This window comes from Echinops telfairi, unplaced genomic scaffold (assembly GCF_000313985.2).
Source record: "Echinops telfairi isolate 266 unplaced genomic scaffold, ASM31398v2 ScPeMD7_7419;HRSCAF=8457, whole genome shotgun sequence".
Taxonomy (NCBI): Eukaryota; Metazoa; Chordata; class Mammalia; order Afrosoricida; family Tenrecidae; genus Echinops; species Echinops telfairi.
In genome coordinates, this window is record NW_022111319.1 from 371,027 (window position 1) to 392,868 (window position 21,842).

General features: G+C 39.1%; 1 protein-coding gene across 1 annotated transcript in view; it reads right to left on the minus strand.

Moving 5' to 3' along the window:
• APOOL (apolipoprotein O like) overlaps nt 1-19,638 on the minus strand; it is a 53,583-nt gene extending 33,945 nt beyond the window's left edge. The window contains 2 exon segments of the mRNA XM_045297371.1: nt 5,101-5,205; nt 19,606-19,638. Coding sequence (XP_045153306.1) covers nt 5,101-5,205; nt 19,606-19,620 — 120 coding nt within the window. The 5' untranslated portion in view covers nt 19,621-19,638.
• Nucleotides 19,639-21,842: the final 2,204 nt, after the last annotated feature.

A 21,842-nucleotide genomic window follows, 5' to 3' on the forward strand; every position in this document is an offset into this window, starting at 1 on the left:
TAGTATCTCAAACTTTTACCTAATCACCTTGAAGGTGAACTAAAAAAACAACAGCTTCTCTACCCCAAAATACTGCAAGAAAAACTGACCATAATGAAAACTGGACACTGAGTAGAGGGGAGAAAAATATCCCTTAAGGAGAGGCAAACACAAGAAAATTCACACAATCTGAAACCTGAAATTGTCTTCGCAATCTGAAAAGCATCAAGCCAAGAATATATTTAAGTGATCCCAGCTTAAGTGTCCATATCTATCCAGAGACTCCAGAATATATATACTCAACACACTGCTAATGATGAAGAAAATTGAAGAATTCTCCCAATGCCTTCAGTTTGTAAAAGATCAAATATGCATTGAAAATCATTAGCAATTGGAATGCAAAAGTTGGAAACAAAGAAGAAGGAATAACAGATGGAAAATAGGGCTATGGTGATAAAAATGTAGCTGGAGATCATATTAAAATTTTGCATGACCAATGATTTCTTCACTGCAAATACCCCTTCTCAACATGAATGGCGACTGTACACATGAACCTTGCTATATGGAATACAAAGGAATTCAATTAACTACATCTCTGACAAGAGAGAGGAGCCCTGGCGGTGTAGTGGTTACACATTGGGCTGCTAACCACAGATGAGCAGTTCAAAACCACCAGCCAGCTCCAAGGAACACAAACGAGGCTTCTGTCTCCCCTGAAGAGTTACAGTCTTGGAAACTCACAGGAACAGTTCTACGCTGTCATATACGGTTGCTATGAGTCAGAATTGACTTAATGGCAAAGAATTTGGTTTTGTTTGGTGGGAAGAGACGATGGAAAGGGTAATGTCAGCAGCCAAAATGAAACCTGGGGCTGAATATAAAACAGACCGTCAATTCTTCATATGTAAGCTCAGGAGGAAGTTGAATTAAAACAAGTCCACAAGAGCCAAAATATGACTTCCAGTATCATCTCATCTTCTCACTGATGTGGTGACCTGATAGAGTACAGTAGAACTGCCCCTATGGATTTCTAAGACTGCAATGTTTTTGTTTTTATATACAAGAAAGAACTTTATGTCAAGCAGCAATTTTACATCAAGAAGACCCCAGCCCAGTCCAACTCAAGTCCATAGGTCCAATGCTATCTGGGGTCCTCTTCAGACTCACAGAGTTGCAGGCTGATGACTCTGAAACGTGAAGAGGAAAGCAAGGAGATCACAGGCTGGTAAGTGCAGAGACATATGGATCCAAGGTTGGTGGAAGAATAGGAGGATGCTTGTAGCTCTTAAGGTCCAGCAGTCCACAAGGGCTATCCCTCCTGGATGGCTATGATCTCGACAGGCATGATCTCAACAGCCAGGTCCACGCACAGGGAGGGCATGAGAGGGATGGTGAGGCAAGTGGGAGGGGAGGAGGACAAGGGGAGAGGGGACAGGGAAGCGAGGACCGTGGAAAAGAGGACAGGGAGAGAGCGCCAGGGAGAGAGAGGGGACTGTAATGTTTTATAGGAGTAGAAAGCCTAAGCTGTCTCCCGAGGAGTGGCTGTAGTTTTGAACCACTGACCTTGCCCAACATGTAACCACTACATCACCAGGGCTCACTTTCAGTATATCCCATCTGAATTCTGAGAACATTTAAGGAATGGATTTGTATGTGGTGAATTAGTAAAAGTTCACGAACGTATTTGACACACTGAACACTAAAGACAGAAGACTTGCTGAGCTATGGGAAGACATTAGGAACAATACATAAAGAAGAAAGCAAAAGGTCATTAAAAAGACAGGAAAGGAACAAAATATCAAAAGTGGATGTCAAAAGAGACTGAAATTTGCTGTTGAATGGAGAAGAGCTAAAGCAAATGAAAGAAATGATAAAGTAAAAGAGGTGAACAGAAAATTACAAAGGGTAGCTCAAGAAGACAAAGTAAATTATAACGCTCAAAGAATGAGAGTTAGAAAGCTAAAATAGAACAACACACTCAGCATATCTCAAGCTGAAAGATCTGAAGAAAAATTCACACCTCAAGTTGCCATGTTGAAGGAACGGTCAAAATACTGAACAATGTAGGAAGCATCCTACAATGTAGATGGAATACACTGTCACTATACCAAAAAGAACTGGTCAACATACAACTATTTCAAGAGGAAGCACATGAACAAAATCTGATGATACTGAAGAAGTTCAAGCTGAACTGTGATATTAGGTAAAAACTAGGTTCTAGTACTTAATGCAACACCAGCTGAAAAGTTTCAACAAAGTTCTAAAGCACTGGAAACACTCACCTATGCTGAGAAATTTGGAAGACAGCTAACTGATGGGAAGAAAACCATATTTGTGCACATTCCAAAGAATGGTGACTCAACAAATGTGGAAATTATCAAACAATATCATCACTATTACATGCAAGTACAATTTAGCTAAAGATAATTCAAAACCAATTACAGCAGTACAGCCACAGGGAATTGCCAGAAAAAAAAGCTGAATTCAGAAGAGGACATGGCACCAAGAAAATCACTGCTGACATTAGCTGGTGCTTGGCTGAAGGCAGAGAATACAAGAAAGACCTTTATTTGTGTTTTATTGATTATGCAACAGCATTCGACTGTGTGGATCAGAACGAGGTATGGAAAACATTGAGAAGAGTGGAAATTCTATAGTACTACATTTTATTAATATAGAACCTACCCATGGACCAAAAAGCAGTCTGTGAAGCAGAACAAAGAAATAACACATGGATTAAAATCACGAAAGGTGTATGTCAATGTTGTATACTTTCAATATATTTATTCACTCTATATGGTGAGCAAATAATCCAAGAAGCTGGAATGTATGAAAACATGACATCAGAACTGGAGGAAGACTTACCAATAACCTGTGATAGACAGAAGACACTACCTTGCTTGCTATACGTGGTGGACTTGAAGCACATGCTGATGAAGATCAAGGACTGCAGCCTTCAATATGAATTGCAACTCAGTTTAACTCATAATTCTCACAACTGGACAAGTTGATAGCACCATGATAAACCAAGAATAGGTTGAAGGGATTTCATCATGCTTAGATCCACAATCAATGCTTATAGGAACAGCAGTCAATAAAGGAAAGGACGGATTACATTGGGCAAATCTGCTGCATAAGAACTTTAAGTGTTGAATAGCAAGCAAGTCACTTTGAGGTATAAAGTGCACTTGATCCAAGCCAGGGTGTTTTCAATTGCCTCATATCCACGTGAATGTTGGAAAATTAATAAGATAGATCAAAGAAAAACTGATGCATTTGAATCATGGCACTGGTAAAGAATATTTAAAGTACGATGACTGCCAGAAGAACCAACATATCAGTCATGGAATAAATATAGCAATAATGCTCCTTAGAAGCAAGGATGGCAAAACTTCATCTCATGTACTTTGGACGTCAACAGACACCAGTCCCTGGAAAAAAGACTTCATGCTTGGGAAAGTAGCAGTAGTTGTTGTTGTCGTTAATTAAGTGCATCGAGTCAGTTCCAAACCACAGCTACCCTATGCACAACAGAACAAAACACTGCCTGGTCCTGAGCCAACTTCCCAATTGTTCCTATGCTTGAGCTCATTGCCGCAGTGTCAAGGCATCTCACTGAGGGCCTTCTTCTTTATCTCTGCCCTTCTACTTCCCCTAGCACAAAAGGAAATAAAATGAGGTCTCACCATCCTTCCCTGTAAGGAACACTGGCCATGCTTCTTCCAAGACAGATTGGTTTGTCCTTTTGCAGTCCATGGTACTTTCAATACTATTCACGAGCACCACAGCTCAAATGCAGTTAATTGTGCATTGTGCAAATACATTGACTCTTCTGTCTTCCTTATTCAATGCCCAATTGTCATATACATATGAAGCAACCGAAAATACCATGGCTTGGGTTAAGCGCACCGTAGTCCTCAAAGTAGTATCTTGCTTTTCAGCACTCTAAAGTGGTCTTATGCAGCTAATTTACCCAATATAATGCACCCTTTCGTCACAGATGCTTCCGTAAGCATGCTCTTCATGTAGTCCAATTCCTCAGAGTATTTGCTAGAAATACCGATTAAATAATGGTAAGAGTATATTAACCACCTGATGGACACCTGTCCTGATTTAAAACTAGTATCTACTTGTTCTGTCTGAATGACTGCCTTTTGATACATATCCAGGTTTCACATAAGCCCCATAAAGTGTTCTGGAATTCCCATTCTTCTCAAGGTTACTCATAGCTTGTTATGATCCACATAGTTGAATGCCTTTGCTTAATCAATTAAATACAAGTAAACATTTTCCTGGTATTCTCTGTTTTGAGCAAAGATCCATCTGCCATTCACAATGATATCCCTTGTTTTATGTCTTCTTCTGAATCTAGCCTGAACTTCTGGCAGTTTCCTTTCAATATACTGCTAAAACCATTGTTGGATGGTCTTCAACAAAATTTTTCTTACATGTGTTATCAATGATATTTTTCTATAATCTGAGAATTCTGCTGGTTCAACCTGTCTTTGTGATGGTTATAAATATGGGTCTCTTCCAGTCAGCTGGCCAAGGATCTGTCTTCCAAATTTCCTGGTACAGACAAGCGAGTACTTCTAGTGCTTCATCAGCTAGTTAAAACATTTCAATGGGTAGCCCATCAATTCCAGAAGCCTTGTTTTTGGTTAATACCTTCAGCGCAGCTTGAACTTCTTCCTTCATTACCATTGGTTCTTGTTCATATGTTATCTCCTAAAATAGTTGAATGTCAACTACTTCTTTTTGGTATAGTGACTCTGTCTATTCTTTCTATCTTTAGATGTTTACGGCATCATTCAATATTTTGCCTATAGACTCTTTTAATACTGCAAACAGAGGCTTGAATTTTTTTTGAGTTGTTAGTTGCTATCAATTGTGACTCATCACAACCCCTTGTGTGAGGAATAGAACTGTTTCATAGGGTTGTCGAGGCTGGGATCTTTCACAGAAGCAGATCACCAGATCTGTCTCCCAAAGTGCTTCTTCGGAGGTTTGAATCGCCAACCTTTTGGTTAGCAGTAGAGCACTTAACCTTTTGAGAAACTCATAGCTTTTGTACCATCTACATATTGTACAAAATTCACAAACCTGTAGTAAGAAAATTACCTGGTCGGGTTTCACTAGCTGCTTTTTAGGGTCCTCTCCTTTGGCTGCACTTCCACTTACAGATCCAAGTATCAGACCTGTAGGCATGGTTGTCAACTTTCTCATCTGGAAAGATAAATCAAAATATTTTGTAATTGAAAAGCTCCCCATTTTCCATTTCCTGGTAATTTCTGGCGGCATCTGACGAACACCATTGTTTACATTTAAATGATTTAAACTCAAATTAAAGTCAACTTAAACTCAAACACTACAAATAACTTTATGTTTTTATGACATTGTTTCTAAAATTCTCTTCTGGATGGTAGAGTGCTATTTTTACCTATCTATTAATGACCTACTTCAGATAAAATAAGAAAATGTAATAATTACCAAAAAGTTAATAAAATATGAGGAATTATCATCTTTTTACGCACATATCACAAGCCTTATAAATTTGTTTGCCAACCACTCCTCTCTGGAAGTTATTTTTGTAAATATGTTGTGCTTTTTATAGCAACATGTATAAAAAAACTGGCACAATGGCATTTATGAAAATACTTCCTAGGAAAAGGAGTGATTGGTAACCAAATGTAGAAGGTATGTGCTATTTGCATAAAAAAGTATGTATGATAAATCAGACTGATCATGATATTTGTGGTAAGCTGATTTGAATCTCTGTAACTGTGTTACTTTTTAGCCACAAATGTTGCAGTTGGGATAAATTTATGGATACTGTGGTAGTTACATAATCTGGTGTCAATTTGAGATTGGAGTCTGGCCTGTCAATCAAGATATAACCAATGAGGCCTCTGTGTGGGCATGGCCTTCTCCTGAGAATTCTGGGAACACCTGTATTTTCCTCCTTGGAGGAAGGAGACATTTGTCTCTCTCTGCTGACTCCCTTGGAGATTCTCTACTGATAAGGCTGACTCCCTGGGAGACATCCCCGAGGAGAAGCCACATGGACCTACCCTGATGCAGTCCTGAGTGCTGGCGAAGCCACATGGAGACCCCCTGCCAGCACTGAGATGCTTACACCACCACTAGATCCAAAGACTTTCTACTCACTGGCCTGTGATCATCCTGAATTCGGCATTATTGCATGTGTTTCGTGAGTCTGTAGAGGACTTTATAGATTGGTATCAGACATATGGGCTAATATTAGACTTATAGGCTTGGACTGGACTGGGATGTTTTCTTAATGTACATTATCCTTTGTATAAAACTCTCTCATACACGAGTGTCTATGCATTTGTTTTTCTAGTCTATTCAGACTAATACATATACTCATCTAAATATCCTTTGAGATGAGCCTGGATTAACCAGGTGGACCCTAAGGGCAATTACAAGAGCCCTTATAAGAAGGCAAAGATATTTGGAAGAGAAGACAATGAATGGGATGACCTCAGCAACGATACTTTCAAGATGGTGCATAGTAAGCTGTAATGTGGACGAAGAGAACATGAGAAAATGAATGTAAGAAACATAGTTGCAGAAGCTGAAAAAGGCAAGGGAAAAAAGCCTCCCCTAGAGGCTTTAAATGGAATTTGGCCTGGACAATACCTTGGTTTTAGCCCAATGTATTTTGGACTTTTGAATTTCTAAATAGAGTAAACTGGTGTTGTTTAAGTCATACTGTGTGTGGCAGTTTGTTATAGGAGTCACGGGAAACTTATTAGTACATATATACTCAATTCAAACTTTCAGGAGAGTTCAAAAAAAAAGAAGAATGGGAACAAGAAACACAGAGCGAGGCATAAATGATGTTAATTGTGAGGATTGCAATCAATGAGATGAAAACAAAATGCTCACGAATTGTTGAATGGGAAACTGATCTGTAAACCTTGACCAAATTCACAATAAAAGATTTTTTTTAAAAAAGTCAACAACCACTAGCTGGATATAGATAAGGAAAAAAGAAACAAATATCTAAAATTAGAAATGAAAATGAAGGCATTATAAATGACACTACAGAAACAAAAAGACTGTATAAAAACACAGATGCATGTCAGAAAATTGGATAATTTAAGGAAATGGGCAAATTCCTACAAACACATAAACCCCCTCCCCAAGAAACAATAGGATTTAAACAGACCCATACGAGATGGAATAATGTATTTTATGCAAATAATGCACATCTATACTTTTCCTTGACAATTATGCCCACCCCTGGAGATGGGGGTTCTTATCATAAGTATGCTGTGCTAGATTTTTTTGACAGCAGTGGTGAAGTTAAATTTCTTAGAATGGCTCTTTTATACATGCTTTTGTAAGTCCTATCAATTGATTGGGTGGGACTATGCAAATAGGGCATGTGAAACATTAATAGAGAGCAACAGTAGGTATAATGTTGTCAGGAGAGATCAGTCCCTTGAGAAGACATTGTGTATGGTAGAGAGACAACAAAAATGAGGAAGACCTTTGGAAAAAATGAATTGACACAGTGGCTGCAGCAAGGCTCCAACATGAGAACAATTATGAGGACGGCCCGGGACTGGCCAGTGTTTGGTTCTGTGTAAGTCAGACCCGACTCAATGGCACCTAACAACAACCAACTGTAGGTATAAGAATGAAGCATCTGAGAAGCAGAAAAATAGAGTTTCTGGGACCATCAACGAATAAGAATCACCAGAAGAGCACAATTGAAATCCCTGCCTGAAGTGGGAGAGGCAGCAGAGGCCAGGTCATGCTGAGACCAAAGGCTGAGGAAAGGAGACCATGAGACAGAAGAAAAACATTGCTGGGACTATGAGACTGTGAGGCAGAGAAGTGGGTGGGTTTCCTGGCTCACAGGGGCAGAGGCCAAGGGACCCAGGTGGCTGAGAGGCTGAAGACCATAGAGACTTTGCTGCTGGTTGAGAAAAGGGCTTGCTGTGGATCAATGACATGACACTATCGGTAATTTTTTCCTGATCCTGGTTTGTGCTAAAATGTTAACTTCCCCGATAAACCTCCAAAACTAAGTGTTATCTGTAAGTTCTGTATGGATACTGTAATGAATTATAGAATTTGGCAGAAAAGACTGTCATGGGAGGGGCAGTAGGTGTCAGAATAGGGCACAGAAATATGGATGGTTGAGGCATGCCCAAATATAATTTGTGGCAATGGGTCTTAGGTTGATGTGGAGACTAATTCTCCTTTGCCTTTGTGTAGCCAAAGGTGAGATGTGGCCCCATTCCACTTTCTCAACAGAAAAGTATTTTTAAAAATTAGCAGAGTTGAGTTAAAGAAAATACCTTCCAGAAGGGGGGCATAGTTGACAAAAAACCAAAAATGTAGAACATTGCATAACATGTCATTTGCATTAAAGTATGGTAATGAAACAGTGAATATCAAGGGCTCATGCGGGAGGGGGGAGCGGGGAGGGAGGGGACAAATGAGAACCTGATGCCGGGGGCTTAAGTGGAGAGCAAATGTTTTGAGAATGATGAGGGCAATGAATGTACAAATGTGATTTACATAATCGATGTATGTATGGATTGTGAGAAGAGTTGTCTGAGCCTCTAATAAAACTATTAAAAAAAATTCCTGGCTCCAATGACTTAAATGACCAAACATTAATATAAATTATACCTACCTTACTTAAACTTTTCCAACAAATAGAAGAGGACAGAACACATCCTTAAAATACTACATACCAATATGAATCTAGCACATGGAGACACAAAAGTCCTTACCACAATTCTAGCACACCAAATCTTTAAAAATATATAGTAAGGTTTACTTACCATTGTCAAGTGGGATTTATTCCAGAAGTGCAAGGGTAGTTCAACACCAAAATATATTGTAATATATTCCAAGTTAATAGAATCGAAGGTAATGAACTAAATGATCCATTAATGAAAAAAAAAGTCATCCAAGAAGACTCAACACCTTTTCATGATCAAACCACTCAATAGGATAGGAATGGAAAGGAAATCCCTTCATACACCAATCCTCACTTATGAACGTGGTTAGGTCCCAAAGACAAAGTCAGTATGTGAAAAGTGGTTTTCTACAGAAATGGAGGGTTTTTTCTTTTAGAGTATTCACTTGTCTTTTTAAATGCTAGAAAATATAGCTAAGATTTTTTAAAGCTGAAATTTACTGATGTGCTTATCATTGATGTGCTTATTACAGGCATACTCAAGACAATGCAGGTCTGGTTCCAGACCATGACAAAAAAGCATCACAGTAAATGGAAATCACACAATTATTTTGGTTTCCCAGTACAGTTAAATTTATGTTTAGACTATACTGTAGTCTATTAAATGTGTAATAGCACTAGGAAAAATTTGAAACATTGTGAGAATTACCAAAATGTGACAGCGAGACAAGAAATTACCACATGTTTTTGGGAAAACATGGTGCTAATAGATTTGCTCAATGCAGGGTTGCCAGAGACCTTCAATCTGTAAAAAGCAAAACATCTGCAAAGAGTAGTAACATAAGACATAAAAAACAGGTATGTCTATATTCCTTTTGAGAAGCCTTGGAAGAAACAAAGTCAGATAAAGTCAGGCTATGCGTTCTGTTCTTTTGTACATAGGATTGCTGTCAGAAATGACTCTGAGGAAGCTGACGGGATGGCAACCAAGTGGCTGGAGGGTCCACAGTCTAACTTTAGTTTCCCTTTCTGCTGTGTCAGAATGTCTCTAGGTCTGCACTTTCACCTCCTGCATGTTCTGTGTTTACAATGTCAAAGCTTATAAGGCCCTCTAGGCTTGGTGAGCCAGAGACTCAGGGCTTCTGGTAAGGATGCTAGGAGGCTGGCTGCACCCCTTGACCCCACTGGGACAGAGGCTTCAGGGATAGCTCAGATCACTTAAACTTTCATGCATTTCTTCCAAACACCTTCCTATACTTCCTTCTTTCATCCCTACCCACAACAATTTTGAGCTGCAAGAACCTCAGCTCTTTGAGATAGCTGATCTTGACACAATGCTTTTGGCATCTGTGAGCTAAAGATGTTACCTAAAAATGAAAATGTTGAAATATGTGAGATTCCCCCTTTAGTAGTGGTATCTTATCAATGATAATTCTATAATTGTCTTCTACTTATTTCTGGAATTCAATGAGGTTCTTAATTCATCATGGCTGATGGTCTTCTGTCTCTGGGCCCATCTTTGAAGTATTCCCAGCCTTTCTTAAGATGCTTGCTCCCTCTGAAATCTGTTGTTTTATGTGGGGCAGGCTCTCCATAAACTTGTGACAAAACTCCAAAGATTTAAAAAGATATCCACTTGAGTTTTGGTTAAAATGTGTTATTAACCTTTACCTCGAAATCATTTTTTCCCATGGCATAAAAAGTATCTCTTTTTTGGAAGATACCCTAACGAGATGAAGAGAAGTACATTACTAAGAACATCTGTCTGCAGCCATCCACTGGTCACAGACAAGTTTAAAAATCTTTTGTTTGGAATAAATCCGTATATCCATAAACTATAACCATAGTAACAATATTTTAATATACCCTTGTACATATTTTATCACAATAAAAATTTAAAAGGAAACTAAACAAGAAAATTCAAAAAGGTACCTCAGAAAAATTATGAAGCTCTTTACTTGCACTATAACTATACATCCACTTTCTAATTAGTCACTCTCCCTCAAAATTTTTCTTAAAAAACATTTACAAAATATTCTAAATACTAATTTTATTTACAATTCCGTGTCCAGCAACCCTCTAGGAAACACAGGAACAAGTAGAAGCTCAAGATGAAATAGGGGAGAGGAAAAAAAGACACTGTGCAGAAAAGGGTACTTTTGCATGAAAAGGTATTTTTGGTCAATGATGCCTACTTTCAGTAATGTTAATACATTTTAAATTCAAGAATAAAAATGGTGTGACTGCAAAGGAGATGAAATTTCCTGTAGTTTTTTGAAAGTCATCTACTTCACATCATATTTCATATGATCTTAATCGTTATGAACTTTTAAGTATCTAGAGGAGTGCCAAACTCAGAGAAGGGGGAGAAAGCAAAAGCCCTTATTTTTAAATTTCTTGTGCCAAAGAAACTGTTGCTGACATCTAGCAACCAACAAAAAGAAAGGAGGAACCTTTAGCTCAATGGCTAACTGGGTATATAAAAAGCTAAATTTCTGACGCAAGTGCACAAAATGAGAAGCAAAAAGAATTAAGAATGAAAGGTTAAGTGCACAGTGCACTATGAATGAAAGGAATAGAACCAGCAAATGGATGATGGAGCAGTTTTGCAGTTTGGTAGGGGTGGTGGCAACGCTGTACTAACGCTGTATCTCAATATAATGTCCCCGAAAATGAAGAGATCTCAGAATATCAGATGATCTGTAGAAGTTTAAAGTATGTTTACTAGGGGGGTCATCCAACAAGGGTTGCAGCAGTACACTGACAGGGAGCTGCTAGTCCCAGGTCAGATTCAGAAGAGGACATGGAACAAAGGATATCACTGATGATGTAGATGGATCTTGGATCAAAGCACAGAATACTAGAAAGATGCTCATTTGTGTTTTATTGACTATGCCAAGGCATTCAACTGTGGATAACCTAAAGAATGGGAATTCCAGAGAACTTCATTTCACTCAAGTGGAGCAGTTGTGGGAACAGAACAGGGGACTATTGTGTGGTTTAGAAAGATGTGAGACAGGGTTGTAACTTGTCACCATACTTATTCAATCTTATGTTGAGCAAATCATCAGAGAAGCTGGCTTATAAGAATGTGGCATCAGGACTGGAGAAAGGTTTATTAACCTAAGATGACACAGTCTAGCTTGTTGAAAACGAGGCGGACTTGAGGCATTTGCTGATGAAGAACAACGATTACAGCCTTCAGTATGGATTGCAACTCAATGTAATGAAAACCATAATCCGCACAACTGGATCAATAGGTAAGATCAAGAAAAATAAATGGAGAAAATGTTGAAGTTTGCAAAGATTTTGTCTTACATGGCTCCAAAATCAATGCTTATGGAAGCAGTGATCAAGATATCAAGAAACGCATTGCTTTTGGTAAATTTGCTGCACAAGACCTCTTTCGAGTATTGAGAAACAAAGATTTTTCCACTGAGGATGACAGTGCCTTAGACCGAAAGTCATGTATTCTCAATTGCCTCAGATGTATGTGAAAGTTGGACACCAAATAAAGATTATCAAAGAAGAATTGATGCATTTGAATTGTGGTGCTGAGGAATATTCAAAGTCCCATGGACTGCTGAAAGGACAAAGAGATCTGTCTTGGAAGTAGTACGGCCAGAGTGTTCCTTGGAGGCAAGCATGGCAAGACTTCATCTCAGGTGTTGTCAGGATAGATCAGTCCCTAGATAAGGACATCATGCTTGCTAAAACAGCAGTGAGAGCAGTGAAATCCTGAAGTGTGGACTACATCTAAACTTCTTGTTTTACGAGACAATTTTTTATTTTACTGTGAAGTCTGTCCGATTCTAAACTTCAGCCAGAAACATCTTAAATGGGGTCTACCACATAGGATTGTTGATTGAAAGAGTCAATGAATATAAAGCACCTCCCACCTAGCTGTTGTTAGGTGCCATCTGTTCAGTTCTGACTGGTAGGGAGACCTTATGCACAATAGAAGGAAACAATGCCTTGTCAAGAAACAGTTTTCTCCACCTCTTTGATCTATTTCCACATTAGAAATGTATGATTTCTAATGGGGAGGAGACGAGCCAGTCAAGATGCGATGTAGCAACGATGAAAAATACAACTTTCCTCTAGTTTCTAAATACTTCCTCTCCACCCCCCACCCCCACCTCCACATGATCCCAATTCTACCTTGCAAATCTGGCTAGACCAGAGGATGTACACTGGTACAGATAGGAACTGGAAACACAGGGAATGCAGGGCGGATGATCCCTTCAGGACCAGTGGCGTGACTGGTGATACTGGAGGGTAGAGGGAGGGTTGGTTGGAAAGGGGGGACCGATTACAAGGATCTACAAGTGACCTCCTCCCTGGGGGACGGACAACAGAAAAGTAGGTGAAGGGAGATGTTGGACAGGGCAAGATATGACAAAATAATAATTTATAAATTATCAAGGGTTCATGAGGGAGGGGGGAGGGAGGGGAAAAATGAGGATCTAATGCCAGGGGCTTAAGTGGAGAGCAAATGTTTTGAGAATGATGAGGGCAATGAATGTACAAATGTGCTTTACACAATTGATGTATGTATGGATTGTGATGAGTTGTATGAGCCCCTAATAAAACGATTTTTAAAAGATAAATAAAAAAACAGTAAAGAACCTTTATTGACCAAAAAAGAAAGAAATGTATGATTCATCAACCAGTTATTGTCAAGTTGATTGAGAAGTAGATCGTCTGGCCTATCTTCTGAAATGTCTGAGTAGACTCAAATCTTCAACCTTTTGATTAGCTGCAAAGCACTGACTCCTGTACCACCTGGACTTTAAATGGTGTATCACACAAACAAAACAAACCCCCCAGCCATCGAGTCACTTCAGACTCATATCAATCCTATATAGGGTTTCAGAGACTGTAAATCTTTATGGGAGTAATCTCATCTTTCCCTCTCAGAGTGGCTAGTTGGTTTGAACCATTAACTTGTGGTTAGAAACCTAACACTGATTCCACAGCACCACATATACCATCTGCTATTTACTTAGAAGTTAAATATTAAGGGACACCCCAAGAGAGTAGCAGCCTGCAGAATAACTGTAAAAAAATGTAATAATCTGATGATTAATTTGTTGACAAAAAATAATGTAGGTTAATAGTAACAACAACAAAAAATGTCAAACCAGTTGTAAGTCTCAGCAATGACCTCTTCTGGACGATAGAAACACACCTGGAAAAAAAGTCACCTTTGATAAAAATGAACATGCTATACTGCCTAAAAAGCCATTATATATATTTCAGTTTACTTCATGGGGAAAAAAAAAGAATGAAATCAGAAACCTTTTCTAAGATAGAAAGTTCAAAAATTGTTTTGGGGTTCAATATCCATTCGTGTCCACTATGTATATTTTCATTTTCTATCAGAATAACAGCTATAGCATATTACATTACACAAAGTTAAATAACAAAACCACTGAATGATGAAGAATGGGTTATACTCTTTAACTTAAGATAGATGGAAAAATATATGGTACATTTGAGATATAATTTTCATAAAAACTAAAGCTCTGGCATTTAATAGGACAATTTGTTAGCCAGAAAAAATAACTCAGCAGCTCAGCATAGTTTGGATTTTTACTTTTATTAAATTAAATTGTAGAGAACTGATGTTAAGGCAGCTCAAGTACCAAGTGATTTGACTGTGATACTGCATTATTTTGAAATTTTAAAGCATTTAAATTATGCAATAATTATGATACAATTATTAAGTGAATAAGAGAGCTATAATATAAAGATATATGTTGTTATTGTTGTGAGGTGCCATTGAGTTGGTTTCAACTCATAGCAAACCTATGGATAACAGAACAAAACATTGCCTGGCCCTGCACCATCCTCACAATTGTTCTAAAGTTTGAGTCCATCGTTGAAACCGCTGTGTCGAAGGGCTTCCTCTTTTTTGCTGCTCCTCTACTTTACCAAGCATGGCGTTCTTCTCCAGGCACTGGTCTCTCTTGACCCGTCCAAAGCGTTGAGATGGAGTCTCATCATCCTTGTCTCTAAGGGACATTCAGGTGGTACGTCTTCCCAGACAGATTTGTTGGTTCCTTTGGCAGTCCAGGTACTTTCAATATTCGTTGCCAGCACCATAATTCAAATACCTAGACTCTTCATCTCTCTTCCTTATTCAATGACCAACTTTTACATGCATATGAAGCAAGTGACAATCCCATGGCTTGGATCAGACCCATCTTAGTCCTCAACCTAACATCCCTGCTTTTCAATACTTTAAAGAGATCTTTACCAGCACACTTACCAAGGCAATTAGATCTCTTGACTGCTGATCATAGATCCAAGCAAGAAGAAATCCTTAACAACTTGAATCTTTTCTCCATTTATCATGTTACTTATCGGCCCAGCTATGGGATTTTGGTTTTCTTTATGTGGCATTGTAATCCATACTGAAGGCTGCAATCCTTGATCTTCATCAGCATGTGCTTCGAGTTCTCCTCCCTTTTAGCAGCAAAATTGTGTCATCTGTATATCACAGGTTGTTAATAAGCCTCTTCTTCATACATACAGAGAGTACAAATTGCTACACAAATAAACATTTAAATAGCAAAAAGATTGTCATCATTCCAATAGAACCGTGGGTTAAGGGAGACAGTAAACAGTGTAAAATATAAAAATAATAATTTATAATGTGTCAAGGGTTCCCGGGGCCAAAAGGTTCAAGGGGGAGGTCAAAAGAGGAGCTGATACCAAGAGCTCAAGTAGAAAGAAAACGTTTTGAAAATTATGATGGCAACATATGTGAAAATGTGCTTGATACAATTGATGTATGGATTGTTATAAGAGCTGTCAGAGTCCCCAATAAAATGATTTTTTTAAAGTTGTCATATTTCAACTTTAATCAGTTTATGATAATCAGGGACAGAAAAACACAAAATAGTGTCAAAATTAGTTAATGGATTTTAAAACACAACTAACATATACACACCCCATTAAAAATAGGACTAAAAATAATTAAAAATGGATCAAGGCCCTAAATATAAAATTTTTAACTGTATGATTCATATCACATAAAATATGTACCTTATAAAATATATAAAGCCTTGCACAATTTAACAACAAAACACAAAAATGGCAGTAACCTAAGACTAACATTATGGGAAATACTGAGTCCTCATAGCATAACAAGGTCAGCTTATTCAGCCCACTAGCTATTCAGTGGGAGAAACATGAGGCTGTCTCCTCCTATAAAGATTTACAGTCTCAGAAACCCTATGGCAAAGTTCTACTCTGTCCTATAGTGTCTCTATGAAGGAGAATTGACTCTCCAGCAGTGGGTCCCATGGGCACGAGTGTGGGAAGAGGCAATGCACAGACCACGTTTCCTTTCTGGCACATACTGTTAAACAAGCTAGAAATTTCAAAGGATAACTTAAAGTTCTGTTCAGACTAAAGATATCCAACAATAAAAACAGAAAATCTGAATTTACAGGAGATGCCACCAGTCTTTCCATGTATGAACTTCACTTTGATAAGTTGCAACTTCTTTCTGGTAGCAATCACATGGGGCGGGGAGAAGGCTAAAGTCGACCCAAAGGAATATGTGGCTGGTACCATCAAGGATTGTGAAACTTTAAAATTTATAACAGCCATGTTCCGTTTCTCCATCATTCTTAGACAAAGCTCCAAGATGTAACCCCAAGGAATATTTTCTCTATTCTCATTTCTACAATCTTCTGCATTTTCTCTCCCATGACCAAACTTCATGCTACCTCTGCAAACCACAAAAATTCTTTCTGCTGGCCCTCCTCTGCTCTCCATGCCTAAAGGAAATGTGACTGACACCTGAGGTTATTATCGCTTCCCTGTAACCTTCTGTGGTGGGGACAATTCAATTGTCTCAGGTACAGGAAGGATGGTCTGTCTTCTTTCTAAATCACAATACTGTTTCTAAACCGTTACTTTTACACTCTGAGGCAAAATGTCTGTTCTGGAACAACTAGAAACCTCACAAATGGTAGATAAATGTGTATAATCATTTTGGAATCCTATTTGGCAGATCTACCAAAGCTGTATGCCCTATGACCTTGATATTTCACTCTTGCATACACACTCAACAGAAATCTGGACATATTTTGTGCACACCAAAAAATATTGAGGAAAATGTTCAAAGCAGCATTATTTGTAATAGCTCAAAACTAAAAACATTCTGTTAAGGGTGTTGAAAAATTTGGAATGTAATTAATGTCACATGGTACTGCATATTTGAAAATTCTAAAAATGGCAGTAGTCTGTCACCTATATGCTTACCACAATTATAAAAATTAAGTCTAAACACAACTCAAATATTCAGCAGCGGTATAGTGGATGTTTGTGATATATTCAAACACTGGAATATTGCAAAGCAGTAAGAATAAACGAACTACTGTCACATGCAGCAATATGGATGAATTTCACAAACACAATATTGGATGAAAGAAGCCAGACACAATAGAGCAGTGGTTCTCAACCTGTGGGTTGCGACCCCTTTGGGGAATCGAATGACCTTTTCACAGGGGTTGCCTAAAACCATCGGAAAACACATATTTCCGATGGTCTTAGGAACCGAGACACTGCTCCTCTATCTGTCTCCAGGCGGGTCTGCCCACATGCAGATACACCCACATACAAGTACCTGGCGTGAAGACTGTTACATATGCTACATCATGCTTCAAGACAAAATTTCATTTATTTGTCATTAGCTATAAATATTTCACAATATATAATTACATATTGTTTTGTGATGAACCACTATGCTTTAATTATGTTCAATTTGTAACAATGAAAATATATCCTGCATATCAGATATTTACATTACAATTCATAACAGTAGCAAAATTACAGTTATGAATAGCAATGAAAATAATTTTATGGTTGGGGTCACCACAACATGAGGAACTATATTAAAGGGTCGTGGCATTAGGAAGGTTGAGAACCACTGCAATAGAGCAAATATTGCCTAATTTCATTTATACAAAGCTCAAACATAGGGCAAAATTAATCTATGTTGGAAGATAAATAGAAGGGAGGCATGGGGTGGACTTCTGAGCTGCTAGTTGTTCTTTTGGGGGGGTGAGGGGAAGAAAATGCTGGTTAGACAAGTATGCTCATTTAATGAAAATGTATCAAACTGTTTTTGATTTGCCTTTTTGTGTAATTGTAATTTTAAAAATGTTTATGTAAAGAAAAAAATTCTGTTTATTTACACCTCATACCACCCATCTCACCTTCTCAATACTCAGTACTAGAGCACCCCCACTATTTAATCTCCTCCTCGGCTGTTAAAAGCATTGAGAAATTCACAATGATAGAGCCAATCACAACCAAACTTATTTCCCATGAATTCTTTTATTCAATACCTATTGATGTTTTGGAGCTCTGGTGGTACTTTCAGGTTAAGGAGCAGAGTACTACCTGCAAGGTCGGAGGTTCAACCCACCAGCTTCTCCAAGGAGAAAGATGAGGCTGTCAGCTTCCATAAAGATTTACAGTCTCAGAAACCCTATACAGGGTCAATGTGAATTGGATTCAATCTGGTAACAGTGGTTTTGGTGTTTTGGTTTGGTTACTGATGGTGTATTGTATTTTCCACATTGGCTTTACCAAGCCTTTTTCATTCTATAACCACTAAAGGTACATTCTACATTTTCCTCTCTTAGCAAATGGCGTTAGCTACCAAAATTCCCTTCTTCTGTTCCTCAAACTCTCTCTGTAGCTTCCCCTTTTATCTCTCCCAGCTCCAGCCTCTAAAACAGAAGTGTCTTCTCTTTTTTGCCAAGGCTAATCTCATTGCCTGTCTTCTTCATTTTAACACATCTCTGTGAAATACAGGGGTGCTGGTGGCATAATTCCTTAGATTTACAACCTCAGAACCCCTTGGGGGCAGTTCTTCTTGGTCCTAAGGCCCTATGAGTTGGAATTGACCAGATAGCAGTGTTTGGGTTTGGAAGTAGGGGAAGTGCCTAATCAGATGTGCATTTCAGTAGGAAGTATAATAGAAAGGAGTCCAGAAGAGCCAGACAATGAGTCCAGTTAGGAGATTGCTGCAATAATTCGAATAAACAGGAGAGCGAGAATTTCAGAAACATGAGTACAGTACATTAAGATCAAATGTAAACGTTTTTTTTCCTCCAGCAAACAGGGTGCATGGCTTTACACTTAAAACCGTCTGTGTGAAAACACGATTTGTCCACTGCTTGGTTAAACATTAGGTTGCCGATCTAAAGGTCGGCGGTTCAACCCCCCAGGCGCTTTAGGGGCGAAAGATGAGGCAGTCTGTACTTCCATGCCTCAAAAACTTTGTGGAGTTTTACTCTGTCCTATAAGGTCGCTAGGAGTTAGAAGGGAAACAGCTGAATCACTTCTGGCACACAAATTCCTCCGTAAATACACCATTGTAATACTGCAGGGCGCGAAATAAATTCATGTTTGCTAGTTGAACCCAGAGAGTTGTAACAATACACATAAGCATTCGTACTGGAACGAGAGTGTGTGACCTCTCTCTCCTGGTTTATTTCGCCCTCAAAAAAAAAAAAGTTCCAATGAAATCGTCCGGTCATTAGCCCCACCTTGTGAATGGCGACACTTTGTTCCAGTTCAAAAGCCCTCAACCTCTGCGGGTGCTCGTGGCTCAGGATTTTCCCAGTTTTCACTGTACCCCTGTCAGGTGGTCAAACGCGGTAAACCAGGAAGGGAGCGGTGCTCCCGGATGAAGAAAATCTAATAGATAATAATGGCAGGTATCTTCTGAGGCCAAGGGGTTTAAGCGCCGAACGCGGATCCCATGACCTTGACCCTTTTCCGGCGGTCTTATCTCTACCCAGCCCCTTCCTGTCAGGACACTGGCAGCTGAGAGGAGTCCTTTTACACTTGACACTTACTAGAATGCTACCTGCACTCACAGAACCTAAACAAAGCCCCCGTTCACTCACCTTAATGGCCGCCATTCCTCGGAACCTCTCCGCCCGCTTCTGGGTACGGAAAGCGGAGCGGGACAAAGCAGCTCAATTTGCCTATCCCCGCCCCTCGCGCCCCCACCCCAGGACGGCCACACCCGGTCACGCCCCTGGCCTTCCGGTTCCCATCGTCTCTCCGCCCTCCCTGAGCCGTAAGGAAAACCGCTGCAAGCGGTTGGCTAGCTTGAGGGAAAGTTTTCTTTCTACAGCTGGGTTCTTCTTGCGGAGCTGTGGGTTAGACCTTGGAATACTCGTGCTGAGGTCGCGCGTTGAAACGCAGAGGGTCCCTATGAGTCGGTATGGACGCGAGCGCCCTGAAAGTCTCTAAAAAGCTATCTTGTCCATTCCTGTAACTATCCCCAGTTTCAAAGACCCTTAGACGTAATTTTACTCTGTCCCATTGGGTTGCTTTGGGTTGGAATCCACTAGCTAGCTGGGGGCTTGTTTTTGTGATGAGAGTCTCTGGTAAAACGTTTCAGAAAGTTCTTTTGCTAAGGTGGAAAACTACTTTGTGTTTGTCTCAGGTATCTGTGATATGTCCAGATCAGAGATCGGCAAACTGGCTTGTGAGCCATATGCGGCTCGTTTAGTATATACATATGGCTCTGAAGTAAAGTTGAAAAAAATTGAATGATATTATTCAGATAATGGTTATTTCATTTGTTGGTGGAAAATCTATTTATGGCTCTCAAATAGCTTTTAATTTGTTGTGGGGGTTTAGATTGGCTCTTCCATCGCAGAAGTTTGTCAACCCCTGGTCTAGATAAGGATTTAAAACCCAAGACCAGTTACCTTGATAATAACGGTTTTTTCACAAAAAGAAGCTCAAGTAATCTTCTAATCCAAGCACCCAAGTAATGAGGTAGAGAGCCTGCCTAGCTTCCATAAAACGTATATGTACATCTTAAAAACCACTTCCACAGAGTAGATTTCACCCCAGCTAAAGTCAGCTTTTCAAGATGTGGAGAGAGGGAGAATACCATTCAGTTGCTGCCATGAAAAATTATGCTAAAATCACCCCAAACCAACAGACACTCCTACCAGAATGATAAGGGGAAATTGCTGGCAATTCAAGTCAAGAAAGGGGGAAGGGAGCACATGTGTTTCATAGAACACAATGACACTTTTGTGGTAGGAAAATGAGGAAAAACCCCTCATCCAGAAAAAAAAAAGCTTAACAATACTTACTTAGAACCCAAGGGGAGAATATGTCTAGTACTATGTTCCTAATTGGGCATTTTTGACCAAGTTTCTATCCAGGCCATGTGCTATAGACTACTGGGACTTTAGACTCTTGTCCTTTTTTTATTTGAGATTTAATAAATATATCATTCCCTTACCAACCTTACCACCACTGTAACCCCTCCCCCTAAAACCCTTATTCTACTTGTTGTCCCTATAGGTTCATCAATCCTGGGTTTCATACACTGAAAAACACAAAAGCATATAACATACTGTGGTAGTTATATAATCGTTTGTCAATTTGAGGATTAAGAATATAAGGGTGGAGTCAATCAGATTATAGCCAATGAGGCCTTGGCATGGGCATGGCCTTCTCCTGAGAATTCTGGGAAAACCTGTATTTCTTATGAGACTTTTGGGCTTGGCCTGGACTGGGTTGGGATGCTTTCTTAATGTACAATTATCATTTTTATAAAACTCTTGTGTACACGTATGCGTGTTTATAGAATTGTTTCTCTAGTTTGTCCAGACTAACACACATGCCTTCAAAAGGATGTCCTCAATGACAGTCAACTCTTCCTATAACATCCCACTATGTTCTGGTTGTACCAAAAATAAACCTCCAGTAAATGTCTTCAGACTTAAACAAAAGCATTTACACTTTTAAAAAATAGAATGATACAGTAGTTCCTCCTTCTTACAAATGGTTGTAGAGCTCCTAAATAATTGCATTTACAAAAGAGTTGATAAAATATTCCTCTGGAATGTACAAGGACGATAACAAGACCTACCAATGAAACACGAATCTGACTTGGCTACTTTTTCTCTTGTTTCACCACAAGCTGGCCGCTCCTTGTTTAACCTTTCTCCATTTCTTTCATTTCTTGGTTAGACACTTCAGCCTGTTTTCTGTTTGCTCCCTTTTCCCGTTGCCTGCACATTTTTGTCTGACAATTTATCCGTTTCTGCTGCCTTCCTTGGCTTGTCTCCGCTTTTCCAGGCACAGGTTTCTCTGACAACCTCACCCATCT